This window comes from Pteronotus mesoamericanus, unplaced genomic scaffold (assembly GCF_021234165.1).
Source record: "Pteronotus mesoamericanus isolate MK-2021 breed Mesoamerican mustached bat unplaced genomic scaffold, CSHL_Meso_final scaffold_54, whole genome shotgun sequence".
NCBI lineage: Eukaryota > Metazoa > Chordata > Mammalia > Chiroptera > Mormoopidae > Pteronotus > Pteronotus mesoamericanus.
In genome coordinates this window covers 62,427,277-62,443,608 of record NW_026555321.1, presented here as the reverse complement: position 1 = coordinate 62,443,608, position 16,332 = coordinate 62,427,277, and the positions used below count along the sequence as shown (strand labels likewise).

At 39.7% G+C, this 16,332-nt stretch overlaps 1 protein-coding gene across 2 annotated transcripts; it reads left to right on the top strand.

Annotated features, from left to right (window-relative positions):
* Nucleotides 1–509: 509 nt before the first annotated feature.
* CA2 (carbonic anhydrase 2) lies at nucleotides 510–16,040 on the top strand. Of its 2 annotated transcripts, XM_054595599.1 has the most exons (7): nucleotides 510–632; nucleotides 1,708–1,905; nucleotides 9,474–9,592; nucleotides 10,067–10,159; nucleotides 11,641–11,703; nucleotides 13,257–13,412; nucleotides 15,010–16,040. In XM_054595599.1, the coding sequence occupies exons 1-7, from the start codon at nucleotides 599–601 to the stop codon at nucleotides 15,127–15,129; spliced, it is 783 nt and encodes a 260-aa protein (XP_054451574.1). In that variant the 5' UTR covers nucleotides 510–598; the 3' UTR covers nucleotides 15,130–16,040. The 2 variants fall into 2 exon arrangements, with proteins under 2 accessions (XP_054451574.1, XP_054451575.1); XM_054595600.1 differs by lacking the exon at nucleotides 10,067–10,159.
* Nucleotides 16,041–16,332: the final 292 nt, after the last annotated feature.

Here is a 16,332-nt window from a genome sequence, read left to right as displayed (position 1 = left end):
GGCCAGCGGGGGGCGCGGGGCTCTCCGCATCTAGGCTCCCGGACCGCATTCCTGTTTGTCCCAAGGTCACGGCTCCGGAACAGGCTTCCCAGCTGAGGCGGGGACAAAGGGGGTGGTCTTGGGGTCTGGGACCCCGGCGCGGAGGAGATCGCCTGGCTCGGGGCTAGGGATACAGTCACAATGGGTCAGGGTGTAAAGGAGCGGGGCCCGGGGCCGTACAGCGGGCTCCGCCACCAGACTCCGCGTTTCGGAGGGAGGGTGCGCATAGACGCCCCTCAGCCCCGCGCGACTGGGAGCACGGAGCCGGTGCAGCCCAGGGACCCGGGCGCGGCCACGGGAAAAGTGATCCCAGCGCAGCGGGAGCAACCGAAAGGACACTATCCCCGCCCGGCCCGCCCTCGACGCCGAAACAGCACCTCCGCCCTCACCTTCCCGCCTCCAGGTCCTCCTGGGCCTCCTCCCCGGCCACCCCCAGCACCAAGTTGGCGGGAGCCTATAAAAGCCAGTGACGGCGCAAACGCGGACACACCGTGCCGGGCCCTAGCAGCCACCGCAGGATCCGCACCAACTCCTGCCCTGCCCGACCCGCCACACCACCATGTCCCACCACTGGGGATACGGCCCCGACAACGGTGAGTGCACGGGATGAAGGCCAGGCCCTACACCTTCCCTGGCGGCGGACTCCAGGTCGCGCGGCCCACGTGCGCCGGCGTCCCAGCCCCAACTCGGGCCCCTGGCACGGGTGCTTACCGCCCCGGCTGCGTCCGATGCTCGTTATCCGGCATCCGACGCGCGCAGGCCCCAGGAGGGGGTGTGTGTGTGTGTGTGTGTGTGTGTGTGCGCGCGCGTGCGGGGGGTGCAGCCTCACCGCGAGACACTAGAACAGTCTCTCCTGGGTACTGCGCCGGGGACCATCCTACCTGGACCTATGAAAAGCGAGGAAAGGTTGTAACTGGAAATGTTAGGGGTTGATGACAGAAGAATAAGGGACTCCTTGTCTCCCCGACCCAACACTCAAACACACACCATCCTCAGAGCCACCTGTGGCTAAAGCTCTGGACCCCACCTGTCCCGGGTATTTCAGGGGCCCGTTAGAACCCGTTGCGCTGACCTGAGTTCACCCTTTATCTCTGGACCCTAATGTCAGGGGATCACCAGGAGCCGGGTTTTACCAGCCATGGATCTGGTTTCTGTGAGCCAGCAGACGCAACAGCAAGACGCGTCTTTGGGAGTTTGGGGTTTTCCAGGCTGGGGGGACCCTGGCCGTTATCAATCCTGGTCTCTTGAGCCAAGACCGCCCTCCATCCAGCACCAGGACAGGAGGACTGCAGTCCGGGCCTCTTGGATGTCTGAAGTGAGCTTACAAGTCCCAAATCCCGGCCACCAGCCTGGGGGTAGTTGCCTGCCCATTGCTGCATTTCAGTAACACAAGTGTGAAAATTGCCAATAGTTGCAAGGTGCTCACTGTTCTAAGAGCTTCCGTGTATGGATACCCATTCTCACAACATCTCTCTACAGGCAGACGTCATTATTAACCCATAATGCAAATGGGTAAACCGAGGCACGGTGTTTTCCCAGAGGTTATGCAGCTCAGTGGTGCTGCCAAACTGGAAACCAACCGAGTATCACCACCCTTTCTTAGGAGTGTAGGTGTGCTTATCCCCACACAGGGGGCTCACACATCCTTTCTGTTCCTTCTCAACTTAGGACCCGAGCACTGGTACAAGGACTTCCCCATTGCCAAGGGCAACCGCCAGTCCCCTGTTGATATTGACACCAGAGCAGCGGTTCACGATCCAGAGCTGAAGCCTCTGTGTGTTTCCTACGAGCAGGCGACATCCAGGAGGATCATCAACAATGGTCATGCTTTCAATGTGGAGTTTGATGACTCCCAGGACAAAGCAGGTTAGTGTTTTAAAAAATATCTAGTGCTTTTTATCCAGAACCTTTTTTCCCAGATGAATGAGTAGACCCTTCTCAGCCCTGTAAGAGCCACTCTGGGAACTGGCAAAAGTGCCAGGCTCCTAGGGACAGGCTGATGACCTTGAAGTGACCTGTAGCTGTTTCTCTCTGAAATGTAGGCACTGAGAAACTGGAATATGCCTCTGAAAAGTCACAAAAGGCAAGGTCCCCTGGCAAGAAAGACCAGCAATGATGAGTTTTGCAAAATTAGGGCTTTTACGATTTTTGTCTAAAATATTTGTTTTCCAGAATGGATGCCTCTCCAATAAAAAGTGCATTTGAGTGTGATCTTCAGGGTAACAGTGTGGAGAGTGACAAAAACCTGACAACTTAAAACACTGAAATTCTTGGAAACAATATTTCTGAGTATTTTCTGGGCCTTGGGGCTGGTGTGATAAAGGTGGCAAGTGTATCTTGGTATCTACCCAGAAACTCATTGCACAGATGAAGATGGTTTAGAGTTGGTGGGTATACTTGGCCCATTAATGACAAAACCAGTTGCCATAATTTGTTTGTAATGAGCTGTTTACAGAGTGCCAACTTTTTTTTTTTTTAGAAGTAGAACACCCCCATTCAGACATAGTAGCAGCCTTCTTTGCCCACTGGTTGATTTTATTGCCAGTGCCCTATTTTCCTGAGTGCTGTCCTCTGAAAGTCACTGAATGCTGCTTTAAACACATGAGGTTTGGTGTTGTGGGAGTGGGAGGAGTGTTGGGAGAAAATGAGAAAAAATATATGATGGAGCTGTCAAAACCATGCAGTGATTACCTATAGTATTAATATATAAATATAATCATAACCATTATAGTCAAAGTGACTATTCCTTTTTAGTACCCATCCAATGCATTCAGTACAGTTTTGAAAAAATTCTCTCCTCTACCCCATCCTCCTTTAAAAATTTTTTGGAATTTGGCTTTCTAAAATAGCGATTTTTGGAAGAAAATTCTATGGAGGAAAATGCAGAGATAATATGAGAAATGTTTTCAACCTGTGCCCTGGGTCACCTCATCTAGTACACACACACACACACACACACACACACACACACACACTCATGCACATGTGCAGACACAGACACACGCATTCTGGCTCAGTGTCATGATTTACTAGATTTTGAGTATTAGATTCAGTGGAAGGTGTTCACCGGAGACACTCCTTTGGGGTTTCTTCTGTATTTGCCTTCCCAAGCATGCTTCATGATGATTAAAGAAGCAATGCTCTGATGATTAAGTTAAATGTAAGGGAAACAATTTCTTTCCTTTATGTAAAGAATATAGTGTGCTTAGATTATAATAGGATAAGGCCAAAGGTCTTGGCAGTATTGTACCTATAGAAAGGATACTATAAAACTTTATGTTTAGTTATTTAAAAACTGAACGAAGTCAGCTACGTTAGTCTGTAGTTGTCAGCTTTTTTTTTTTTTTTTTAAAGAGACACAATGTAAGTCAGCATTGCCAGTGAAATCCTTGTTTTCAGTGGCTATACCAGTTACATACCTCATTGGATGCTACAAACCTCACTGGGTACTACACAGAATCCAGTATAAAGGTACATGCCAACTGAATGATTAAGGTCTTTTTTTTGAACAATGAGAAAACAAATGGAGCAGAAATAAACTGTTTTAGTAATATGTATTTTTGGAAAGTATATTTCAGTATTTAGTCTGGTAACTGTGAGCCTAGACTGGGGTCAGACAGACCTGGATTCAAGTTCCAGTTCTGCCACTAACTAGCCCAGAAGCCCTGAGAATGGCAGTTACCTGACCTAAGTTTTCATATTCTTACCTGTGAAAATTGGAGTAAGAGTAGTGTCCACCACAAAGGAAAGAGATTTTAATGAGCTTTTAAGGTTAAATCCCATCACTTGATGGTGTTTTAAATTTTTATTTTTCACTGTTTCTGAATGTCCCATTTATTATTAAAGCATGTATTGATTTCATATGTGGCATTACTATATTGGGTATAGTATCTGCCAAGTTCTGATGGATTTCTACACAAGCAATAACTGATTAGAGCTTTCTACTTCTCTTGTGAGTAACACATATTAAAGTGTGGCAGTGTTTACATTGTAAAATATGAAAATCAAGCGGTTTAGGTAGGGGCTCAAACCCACATTTTTAGAGATGCATGCTTCACTTAATTCTTATTTTTAAAATTCTTACTAACAAAATGAAATGCAAAGTAAGCCAGGCACCCTGAGGGCAGGATGGAGGCCCAGTCCCATCTCTGCCCTGTATCCAGAGTCCTTGCTGGAGTGCCTAATCTAGTAGGATGGGGAAGTAATAGGTTCTGACAGTCACTTTGATAAGTGCAACAGGAAGTACTTCAGGGACTGTGGAAACACAAGGAGTCTTGGGAGATGGCCTGAGTCAGCCAGGAAGGCCTTTGCAGGGTAAGTAAAGCTTATGCTAAGATTTGGAGGGGGCTCCAGATAAAAGAAGTAGATAGGTCAGGGGACTTGTGAGAGCACAGTAACTGCTCTTGATCGGCAAGGAGGCTGTTGAAATGAACAAGTGGAAGGTGGAAAAACTTGCTCTCCTTACTTGTGAAAGACTCCTTTGTAACTCTGCCCAAAACTACAACTTCTTCCATTGTTTTCATTACACAGGGAAGCAATATTTTCCTCGAATGCAGAATGTATTAAACTGACGTTAAAGAAAAACCCATCTACAGAATTAAAAAGCAAAACCAAAGCAATTGTATCATACAGAAAAACACTTTTTAGATTTTTTTTTTTTAAAGATTCTAGATGCTCAGGTTAGCACTTAAAATAAACATGAAGAAACAGATGCCAGAGTATAAGAAACCTGCTTGTCACCTCCTTTCCAGTTTGTTGGAGTGAGACTACATGGCAATCATTTAGAAGTAGAAATGGAATAAAAATCTTTGAAAATAACCATAGTTAACACTTAGTGTGTACATACCATGTTAAAACAATGATATGCTTTTCTGTACACTTAAATCTCAAAATAATTTTTCAGTTTGGCACTCAAATTTTTAAGGCTTCAGTTTAACACCTCCTTTTGTCAGACATTATTATTATAGTGTTAACATTCTTTATATTATTTCCCACTTATTTTGTACTTTTAAATCCTTAAGTTCATTTCCTTTTTTTCCCTTGCAAGTGAGATTTCAGTCTTCTACAACTTCTCATACATTCAGATATTCAAATAATATCCTAAATGTTATTATACACCCAAACTTAAATATTTGGGAATCAGGGAATGAACTGGCAGAATTATTGCTTGTGTTTAAGCTTGAGGTAATTCTTTGTACATGTGGAGTTAGTTAATAGGCTGAAACTAGAAGTTTGGGTTAAAGCTCTCATCAATCTTCTAAATTTCTTTAAAATAAACCACTTTAAATTAATGAAAAACCATTAACTCTGTTAGGGTTTCTTTTTAATTATTAAAAAATAACTTTCCCTGCTTGAGAACTTTTATTACTAGCTTTATCTGAGAGAAAAGAATAGTAGTCACAATTACAAATTCCTGCTAACTTACTAACTTTTACTAATGAGTTTAAAACCCTTGCATTATTGCAAAGTTAAAGGCAAATATCATAGAAAAATCAATGCCTGAATTATTGGGCCAACCCATACACTATTCTCATTTTTTTTTTTTTTTAGAAATTGGAATATTTTTATCTGTTTATATTAATTCAAGAAAGAAGAAGAAAAACAGCTGAGTTCTCCTAGGCTCAGCGCAAGCAGACCATGGTCTGGTTGATATGCTGCATCTTCCTACAAGTCTCCTGCTTGCTTTTCAGGGCCTTGCTTTAAAACTTTTAAAAGCTTTAAAACTTTTCTTCCACAGCCTTAGGTTAATGGGAAACATAACCACAACAAATAGAAGAGCTTGGCATGAAAACTGTTCATGATGTGAGCACGGCCCTTAGTACCTACCTGCAAAGCTGACCACCACTGTGTTCAATTATGATCATGTCAAAAGATTTTTTTTTTATTCTTGCCATATAACTGAATCTAAAACCGTCTGTTCTCTTGAATCTTCAGTGTTTACTGTAGTCAAAGTGGGAGCCGAACATTTCACTCCTTTAAAAGAAATGGAATGTAGGCATCTTTTTCAGTTTTTTTTGACAGTGACATTCATTTTCTTAACTTTAGTAGGTAGGCCAAGGGTTATTGACTACTGCTGAGAAAGCAAAAGAGGAAATGCATGGTTTAGTAATTTCCCAATTATCCATGAAGAAGATTGTTCACCTGCTGGAATTGCTCTGCTTTTAGTGGACTTATTTATTTACTTCATTAATAGGAAACCCCTTAAATTTTAATTATAAACTGAAGATTGGATTAGTTTATTTGTATTTTGAATCTAAGAGAGATTATTGACATTCACTGAAGTCTTTAGTTTATCATTTGGATGCATTTTATATTCAGTAGTAATAAAGTGATTAGAAAGAAAAAATTCAAAAATGTTAAGTTTTCAGATTTTAATTTGTATAGTTGGCCTGATTTATCTCAGCATGAATGTTGCGAATGTCTAATTTTCACAAATAACATATACTTTACATAATTTTTCCATGTAAACTATATGGAAGGCAGGTTAGTCTAATATATACTTGGTTCTTGTTTTGTGTTATGCATTAAGTTGGTACACCTGATGACAGATCATGAAAATTCAAACCAACTGCAGCTCTTGGTGTTGAGATTTGGATTTAAATTTAACAGAAAGCCCACGTCTATCTGTCCATCCCTCATGGAAGACATGTCTGTGATACAGTGAACTGTCAGCTTGTCAGAGCCCACTACATATCTAAATTTTAGAGAAAGTAATTATGCAGTCAGCAATTTCTTCTATTTTTAAAAATTATTTTTGCATTCCAAAAGCAGGTTTTATTTTAAATTGGGAGAGTTTGGACAGGGACACGTGGCAATCAAAGTAAGTTAGTAAATAAGTAGATCTGGAATATGGCATCCACTCTCTGTCTTTCAACCAAATATTGTCTTTTCTTATTCTCAAATGAAAAAACATATGCTGCCTTTATTATAATTTATGGAAATTTATTATTATAACAATGCTTTTGAGGAACTTCATTGACTTGACTTCGTGCTAAGAATTTTTGAGAAATAACCAACTAGTTGAAGAAGACCAGAAATACTCTTTTGATAGCAATTCCACTTTAATAATTTAATAATCTTTTCTAATTACAATAGGCTTCCAATTTATATAGCAACATAGTTTTATTTTAATAGGAGCTAAAACAGGTATCTGGTAGTAGCAGATTAGTACTGATAATCATTGAACCCAGAGCACTTCTTTTCTATTCTTTTCTTTTAGTATTAGTAAGTCTTGTTTAATAAAAGCTCATATATACTTACCTAATTCTAGCTGTTCTCTGAAATAATTAGGTTGGACTGTTTAGATCTTCAAGGGAGTGAATAAGAAACAGCACTAAGCTTTAGTATCTTTAAATTTTAAGATTTTACTATGATTCTTCACAGAAATGAGATACATTTACAAATATCAGTTATCTCAGATGCTTATTTTGATTTTATTTAACTTATTCTGCCACTTGGTAGAATTAATGATGTTACAAATGGTTTTTTTGATCAGCTATCCTGTTAGTAGTTTTAAAAAGTTACAAAGGAGTTAACTTCAACATCAATTTATTTCATAAACAAATATTTTGTTTTAAGGGTATATCATGAAAAATAGGAATTCTCTCATTTTTAAAAAAGTCTATTTGTGATGATAAGGCTAATTATTTCCTTATGGAATTGTGAGGGTAAAAAAACTTTTACAATTAATTGTTTTTTGGTTTGAGGAGATGTGATTTTATTAGAATACAGGCAAATTTGTGTGCCTTAACAGCTCTGTAATATAACATCATTTATAATTTGGTTCTTTTTTAATTTTTATTCTTTCTTTTCTCTTGCCTCATTGAAAGGCAGAGCTGGCAGCCAAACATCGTATCAGGAGCCACAGAAAGGCCCTCCACCTAAATATCTTGCATTGGCTTTATCTTTTCTTTGAAAAGATGAATGTATGTTGCTACCTTGTGAGCACATTTAGGTAAAGTGAAGCCAGCAAACTTTGTTGTACGGCCAGAATCTGTCCCTTTGTTTTGCAAAGCCAAAGTAAGTTTGGACTTATTATTTTATAAATTATAAACCAAAGCTAATAAAATACCCTTATAGGAACAGGTGTTTTAATCCCATTTCTGAAAAAATAAAATAAAATGGAAGTAGTAGAATTAAGCTAAACTAATTATAAAAGCTTTAAAATATAATGGTTAAGCTCTGGTCAGGTGGTTCATTTGGTTGGAGCATTGTCCCATATACCAAAAGACTGCAGGTTTGATTCTCAGTCAGGGCACATACCTAGGATGAGAATTCGATCCTTGGTCCAGGCGCATACAGCAGGCAACCAATCAATCTCTCTCACATCAATGTTTCTCTCTCTTTCTCTCTCCTCCCCGCATTCATCTCTTCTCTCTCTAAAAGCAATAACATATCCTCGAGTGAGTATTAAAAATATGTTAATATATATACTGGTTAAATCTCATTAATACATATAAGTAAAATAATAAGTTTCTTGGAGGGGATGGAGAAAGCAGTGATTTCTTACTATTTTAATCCTCTCTTAAGGCACAACTAGTTAATTATATACAGATGGACTAAGATCTAACAACATGATTTCTAATACAGATTTTACTGTAACAAAGTTCTGTTAATACCAGAATAGTAGCATCATGAGATAGTTATTAAAGTTAGAATTTGAAGCTGTTGGAAGTAATAGAGCACCTCACACCACATATAGTAAGTGATCAGTACTTAGTGGAGTAATAAACAATTGGTTGTACCCATTTTACAGATGAGGAAGTTAAGGTCAGAGAGGTAAAATAAAAAATTTTAAGGGGACAAAGCTAGTCAGTAGCTTTTGAAGTTGGATTATCACTGCCACTACAGAATTTGGAAAGCCTATGTGAGGAAAATTAGATTTTATAGCCTTAGATCAAGAATGCTTATATTTCAGAAATTCTGGCATGTAAGACTGATATGAGAGGTTAGTTGAGCCACTGTGGGACAGTCCTCAGCCTGCGGGGGAGAGAGGTTCCCACGTTTGCATAAGTGCAAGAGACTGGCTCTGGCCAGCAATGCCTGGAAACTTACTTCCCCTGTGACTCACAAGAGCAGTTAATAGTTCCCTTAAAATTTCCACTCTCTGATCCTGAACCTGTGACCCCAAAGCAAGCCCAGAAGAGAAGTGTCACTGTGCCCAGAAAACAGATGGGAAAAGCATGCATCTTTTATGCAAAGCCTGTGAGGAAAGAAAAAAAAAAAACAGTTGAAAAGATTTTGTTTAGCTCTGTGGACTAAACCTGAGTCTGGATTTCATTTTCAGAGTGAAAATGTTGCTACAGGCATAAATGTAGTACATACTGTAAAACGGGATTAAATTTTATAGTTTTTGTTTCATGAGCACATGTATGAGTGTATACACATGTGTATAGACATACACACATATACATATGTATATTTTTATATTTCAGTGCTGAAGGGGGGACCCCTCACTGACACTTACAGACTGGTTCAGTTCCACTTTCACTGGGGTTCATCTGATGGGCATGGCTCTGAGCACACTGTGGACAAAAAGAAATATGCTGCAGAGGTAACATATGCTTATTTTCTTTCTGGGAAAAATGCAGGGATATTTAGCATTAATTTCAAAAGCTTAAATTTGTAAATTCCACTCAAACCAGAGGAACCACTTCTTTAACAAAAGACGTTCACATTTACTTATCACATGCCTTTCTTTGTGATATTACAAGTCGCACTATAAAAACTTCTCTACTACTTCTAAGGACAGTGTTTGCACAAAGTGAATGAATTCAAGTGGGAGGATCCTGTTTTCATATGAATCTAGAAACAGAATTTGTGTGTTTCCTGAGGATATACAGCTCCTTGTTGTTAATGAAATCACTTGCTAGTATGCCAGATAGTAATTAGAATTAAAATGAAAGAAAGGCTTATATTTAAAATTGCCTACTTTTGGGGACCTTTAGCTATGAGAAAAGCCCACTGGGGACAGTCTGTATCTCTTCTTCTGTATGTCATCACTGTTCGTGGTTTGTCTTTGTGGCAGCTTCACTTGGTTCATTGGAACACCAAGTATGGGGATTTTGGAAAAGCTGTGAAACAACCTGATGGACTTGCTGTTTTGGGTGTTTTTTTGGAGGTTAGTGGATGGCCCAATTGTTTTTCCCCCTGTTTTCAGGAAAGAGTAACCAGACAAGACATTTCTAGCAAAGACATTCTACAGAGAGCCTGGGAAATGTCGCTGGCTCTGAAATATTTTCAGGCTTCCTTTAAATCTGCCCGTAGGGGTGGAAATGGGACAGAAGACAATTTGAGTGATGTTTATTGGGTACTATTTAGATGTAAATTTGAAGATGTGTACCTGTGAAAGGTGAAATGATAAAGAGGTATACTGCCCATATCTACTTGTTTTCTTTCTTTTTTTAAATTCAGCCCGGAGCTGGATAGTACTGTTTTATGATAGATGGTTGTGGGGGAGGAACAAACTTTCCTCCACCCCCAAGGTTCTTCTGGCTGCTCTGATAATCAAACAGACACAAGACAAGAGAAAATAACCAGATTTAACACATACATATATATGAGAACCCTATTTACATGAGAGAATCAGAGATCCTCATGTAGGAGCAGTTCAGAGACAGAAAGAGAACATGGGTTTGTAAAACATCCTGAGCTAGTGCTGAGGTAAGGTGCCTTGAGGGCTTCAAAATGTCATTGCAGGGAGATAAGAAGTTTGTCCTACTCTATAGCTGTGTCGAAAGGAGTTATCTCTGATAATCACTTATGGACAAGGCCTCTTGTTCAAAAATTATTCTGGGCAGTCAATGTAGGGGTGCAGAAGTTTTGAGTCTGTTGCTAAAGTTGACTTTAGCTAAAAAAATCTGCATCTTACAGAGGCATATCAAGGAGTGACTCATTTGGAACCCCACGTAATGCTAAATGAAAACCAGGTGTTGCAAGAGTGAAGGACAGTGGCTCCATATTGGAGAATTTCATGCAACAGTGGACAAATAGGTTGAGCTGCCCTCTAGACAGTTGTGAAGCCAGTGGAGAACTGTCTGGGCTGGTGAGTCACGGGCCCAGAACTATGTCAAGGTAGAAGCTGTGTGTATATGAAATCATCCAAGGAAAGCACAAAGAGGAAGAAAGTACAGCTGCTGAGCAAGCAGCCCTGAGGAACTGCAAAGCATAAGGCATTTAGGGCCTCAAGAAAGATGCTGATTACATGCCAAAAGGAACACAGAGTCAAAGGGGATTCGGTAGACAGGAGGGCAGAAGGAAAGCCAAAGGAGAGAGAGTGTTCAAAGCGAGGGAGGGTAATAGGTAAAATCCTGCAAAAAGATTGAGGTGAGCATTTGACCAGTGTTCTTTCTTTTGCAGTTGGAAGGCACAGGTGACACTTTGTTGAGAGGATTGTTTCAAGGGAACTGGGAGGAAAGAAGCTAGGGAGGTTATCAGCACTAGTAGGAAGCTGTGTAATCACACTAAGACTGACAGGTGTCATGTAGCAAATGTAGGGTTTTGGTTTGCAATTTGGAAAAATTTTATAATAGAGCTGCTGAAATCCAAACTGGTATTGTACCACCTAGAAAACAATATCTTGTCCCTTGTGTCTTTCTATAGATTGGCGATGCTAAACCAGGCCTACAGAAGGTCATTGATGTGCTGGGTTCCATTAAAACAAAGGTACAGTTGAATTTTCTGTCACCTCCTAATAGAGTATTGGTTTTCCATAACCCACTGGTTTTGGGAAATTCTTTTGTTCAAATTGGATACTTTCAGTTTGACAAGTGGTGTTTGGAACAGAGATTTATAAAGATTAAATGTTGCTTATATATTTATTTAACTCTTATTTATCCAGAAGTTGATCCTTATGTTAGTTTAATTTTAAGACTTCTACTTGTGTAATCTTGCTTCTCTTCCTTCAACCATCCATATACAAGAGTCAGAGACTCATAATTGAAAGGAGACTAACAGATCACCTGCTCAATCATTCATACAGCAGGTGTTTCTTGAGTACTTACCCTGTGCCAGTCGCTTAATATTGGGTTGGCCAAAAAGTTTGTTTTGTTTTTTTCCGTAAAATAAAAGACACACTTCACTTTTTCACCAATAACTTTATTGATTTGGATATTTTGGGTATGTTGGCCATCTCCCGCATAATAAAACATTGATCGTCCTCAGTGACTCAATTTGATTTCTATCAACTTCAACTGGTATACCCAACTGTGGAGCATTGTCCAGTGAGAAATCTCCAGCATGAAACTTCACAACCACTTTTGACACAATTGATCAGTTGTGACACCTTCTTATACAATACAAACCTGTTTTTGCATTTCAGTTGTTTTTTACCTTTCTTAAAATAATAAAGCATAATATGCTGAAAATGTGAATTCTCTTTCATCTTAAATACTCAAATGACTACACAAAAATTCATCAACTTTGATAAGTTTTTTTTAAATGCACGCTGATACAACAGCTGTCATAATACAATCTAACAAAATTGTTTGAAATAAAGACAATTAAGTGCTACAAGAGCCATCTTAGGGGGAAAAAATAAGAACTTCTTTGGCCAACCCAATAAAATGTGAACACAGCAAATAAGGCCTTCCTTCATGGAGGTTTATATTCTGTGACCTCAAAATGATTCATCCTATGTTTAAACCCTTTCTATACCACAGCTGTGTTGAGGTTGTTGGGCATCTGTGTAAATTGAATACTGCAATCACCAGTGTCAGCCTTGGCTTCATGAAGCTCATCCTCAAACTGAAATAGCCTCTATCTTCTGAAATGCTCATCTATTACTTCTAGCTTGACCCCCTTGAATCATAAAATAAACCTGAACTGAAAACACTAACTCAAAAAGATACCTGCACCCCCATAATCACTGCAGCATTATTTACAATACAACAGCCAAGGCATGGAAACAGCTTAAGTGCCTGCCAATGAATGAACAGATAAAGAAGATGTGAAATATTATTTGGCCATAAAAAGAATGAAATCTTGCCATTTGTGACAACATGGATGGTCCTTGAGGGCACAGAGCTAAGTGAAATGAGTCAGGTTCTCATGCTCATCTTTGTCAACCTATATTTCCAAGTCAAATGTCTCTGTTAAGCACTTTTTGTTTTGTTTTCTGGTGAATGTGGAACTCTCCTTAAAAAAAGTTTGTGGTTGTTATTTATTCCTGCCTCCTATTCTAATCATGTGACACTTTTAACCTGTTTGCCATGTGCCAGGGTAAGAGTGCCACCTTCACTGACTTTGACCCTCGTGGGCTCCTTCCTGCGAGTTTGGACTACTGGACCTACCCAGGTTCCCTGACTACCCCTCCTCTCCTGGAGTGCGTGACCTGGATTGTGCTCAGGGAACCCATCTGTGTGAGCAGTGAACAGGTCAGTTTTCTTCAGATGGGGCATGCAGTCCAGGTGCAGGAGCTGTAGAGTCAGGCAGACCTGGTGTCATCCTCCTAATGCTTCTGGCTGTGGAATTAGTATGCACAGAGCTAAGCAAATAAACATCATTTAAACATTGTTATTAACCTTAATCTTAGGCCATAGAATTGGGCAAAATTGAGGATTAGGTGAGAAAAGTATGTGTCACCAATAAATGGTTTGGGTTTTTTTTTTTGTGAACACTGAGAAAACAAAGGCCCAGGGCAATGAGATTTCATATTCAAGGTTACACAGTATCAGAATAATCCTCAGCTTCCTGCTCACTCACATTGAGTTTACTGCCATTTCATTTTTATTCAAATGTTCCTGAATTTTAATGAAGGGGAGAGTTAGGCCTTGGAGGAAAGGTGTCTATTAAAAGTAAGTCCCTGTAGCTGCAGCAACTGGGACAGAAAACTTACCTCTCCAACATGGTGTGGTGGTTTGTGGTGGTCAAGTGATTAATGTGTTGCAGTCATCATGGTGCAGATGCAGGTCACCATCATTAATTTAGATTGAAATTGACTACATGGGGGTGACTGTGGAAATATTACTGAAAGAGATCAGGTGAAAGGCTATTGACTCATGCCCACTAAGCTCCTTCCATCCTTCCTTCCTTCTTTCCCTCCTTCCTTCCTTCTTTCCTTCCTTCCTTCCTTCCTTCCTTCCTTCCTTCCTTCCTTCCTTCCTTCCTTCCTTCCTTCCTTCCTTCCTTCTTTCCTTCCTTCCTTCCTTCCTTCCTTCCTTCCTTCTTTCTTTCTTTCATATTGAAAATCATGTTTATTCTATTACAGTTGTCTCAATTTTCCCCACTTTGCCCTCCTCCACCCGTCCCACCTCACTCCGCTCTCCCACAGTCAATTCCCACTCTGTTGTCCATATTCATGGGTCATTCATACTCCTTCTTCATTTAGATCAAGTCTTGCTTAGGGAAAGGGAAGAATCAATTTTTAAAACAGCCTCCAAGAATGTGGAAGATGGGTTGAGAGATACCTGTGTCCCTCATGGGGCCAGGGAACAAATTTAAAAGGGAATAAAAATCAACCAAGACAAGGACCGAACTCCCAGCTTGGGTCCACTCATTTCCATGTTTCTGTATACTTAAGCAGAGACACCAGCCTACCTTCCCACTGCTGGGTTTAGAGATCCTGGACCACTTTATCTAATTGTGCACCTGCTGTAGTTTCTCTCCCTTGGGGCAGAAAACAAAATTTTAATTTGCAATCCAGAATTGTTATTATTTTACATCTTAGAGGTATCTTACAGGCTTCTGATTATAAAATCAAAAGGAAAACAGAAAGTTAACTGAAAATGTCCTTCCAAACAATAGCAATAATTTTATGTCTATTTTAGAGAAATGGATTTTCTCTAAATAAAAGTGTATGTATATAATCTATATATGATCATATATCTACTGGGAATCAAATCAAACATGAACATGGATGCATGGTGCTGTGAATATTGGGGGAGCGTATTTCAAGATATAATTCAACAATTAAGTCAATACTGTTGTAAAACTTTTATTTTTAATTTTTATATCTTTTACTGTGTCATTTAGATGATGAAGTTCCGTCAGCTTAACTTCAATGGGGAGGGGGAAGCGGAAAAACCCATGGTGGACAACTGGCGCCCATCGCAGCCCCTGCATGGCCGGCAGGTCAGGACATCCATCAAATGAGATGGTTCCAGGGCCAGTGTCCAATGGCAAGTCTTTGGGTTTCCCTGCAGCTGAGCACAAATCTACTGGGTGAATTGGACCCTGGCCTCTGGTAGTCTGTTTTTCTATGCCCTTCATCTTTAACCTGATATGCTTATTATTAAAGTGAGAAGAGCTAGCCAGATGTCATGCTTCATAGAATTGCTGTGACAGATGTTTTGCTTACAGATGTGGCCTTTCTTTAATAGAGAATATAATTAAAGAGATAGGAAAAGGTACCTTGACTTTCTTCACAGCATATGGACGATGAGCACTCATGCTAAAGTGTTGTTTTTAATAAACAAGAGAATAGATTGAGCTAAAATCCATATCATGAGGTAAATTAAGCTGTGTGATATAAATCAGGTAAAATATTCATGATTCTGTATAACATAAACCAGACAAAATAATTGTTCTTGACTCCAAGATGTTGTGTGAAAGAGATACTTTAAAATTCTTATATATTTATAACAAAGTTATCTTAAATATGAATTCTGTTGTAATTTAGTGACTTTTGAATTAAAGAGGTGTAAATGAGGTATTATCTGTAAAATTTGTTACAATTATAGTTGTGATACAGAGTATATTTCCATCCAGATAATATATCCTAAGTTAATAAATGTTGTATTTTAGATATATTCTCTAATAAAATCTGGAATTCTCTTTTGGATGATTGTATTTTATGTTTGGCTGTGAGTAATAATAGAGGAACAAATGTATACTTTTTAATTCACATTAATTCATTGTTAATAATAAGTCATCATAGTTGGCTTACTCATGACCAAAGGCACCTCCACAAAAGAAAAAAACCCTGAAGATCATTTCATATTTGCATCAAGGGAGAGAAGGTGGAACATAATTAATATATGCCCTTTGGAAATAAAATAAATGACACCTCAGTCTATTCTGTTTTAAACAGGTTTTTTAGATATTGTATCTCTACTCCCACATGGGCCCACACGGAGGGTGTTATTGTGTGGCTGGGATGTGTGCCTCGATTTGTAAACTGTCTCCTGGTCCTTTTAGACCTCTGATGTGGAGTGGCTGGCCTGGGCTTACCCAGGCCTGCACCTGTGTGTGTTGACACCGGCTTCATCTGATTTTGGAGGGACCCATATCTGAACTTATCCCTGATGGTTACAAAGTCCTGTACCCCCTTATCATGACCTAGGGAACAGTATATAG

Bases quoted from the DNA above. Each gene is read 5' to 3' on its own strand.
- CA2 (XM_054595599.1), top strand. From the start codon at position 599: ATGTCCCACCACTGGGGATACGGCCCCGACAACG. The intron at 633-1,707 runs GTGAGTGCACGG...TTCTCAACTTAG, and splicing joins GGGATACGGCCCCGACAACG to GACCCGAGCACTGGTACAAG. The intron at 11,704-13,256 runs GTACAGTTGAAT...GCCATGTGCCAG, and splicing joins TGGGTTCCATTAAAACAAAG to GGTAAGAGTGCCACCTTCAC.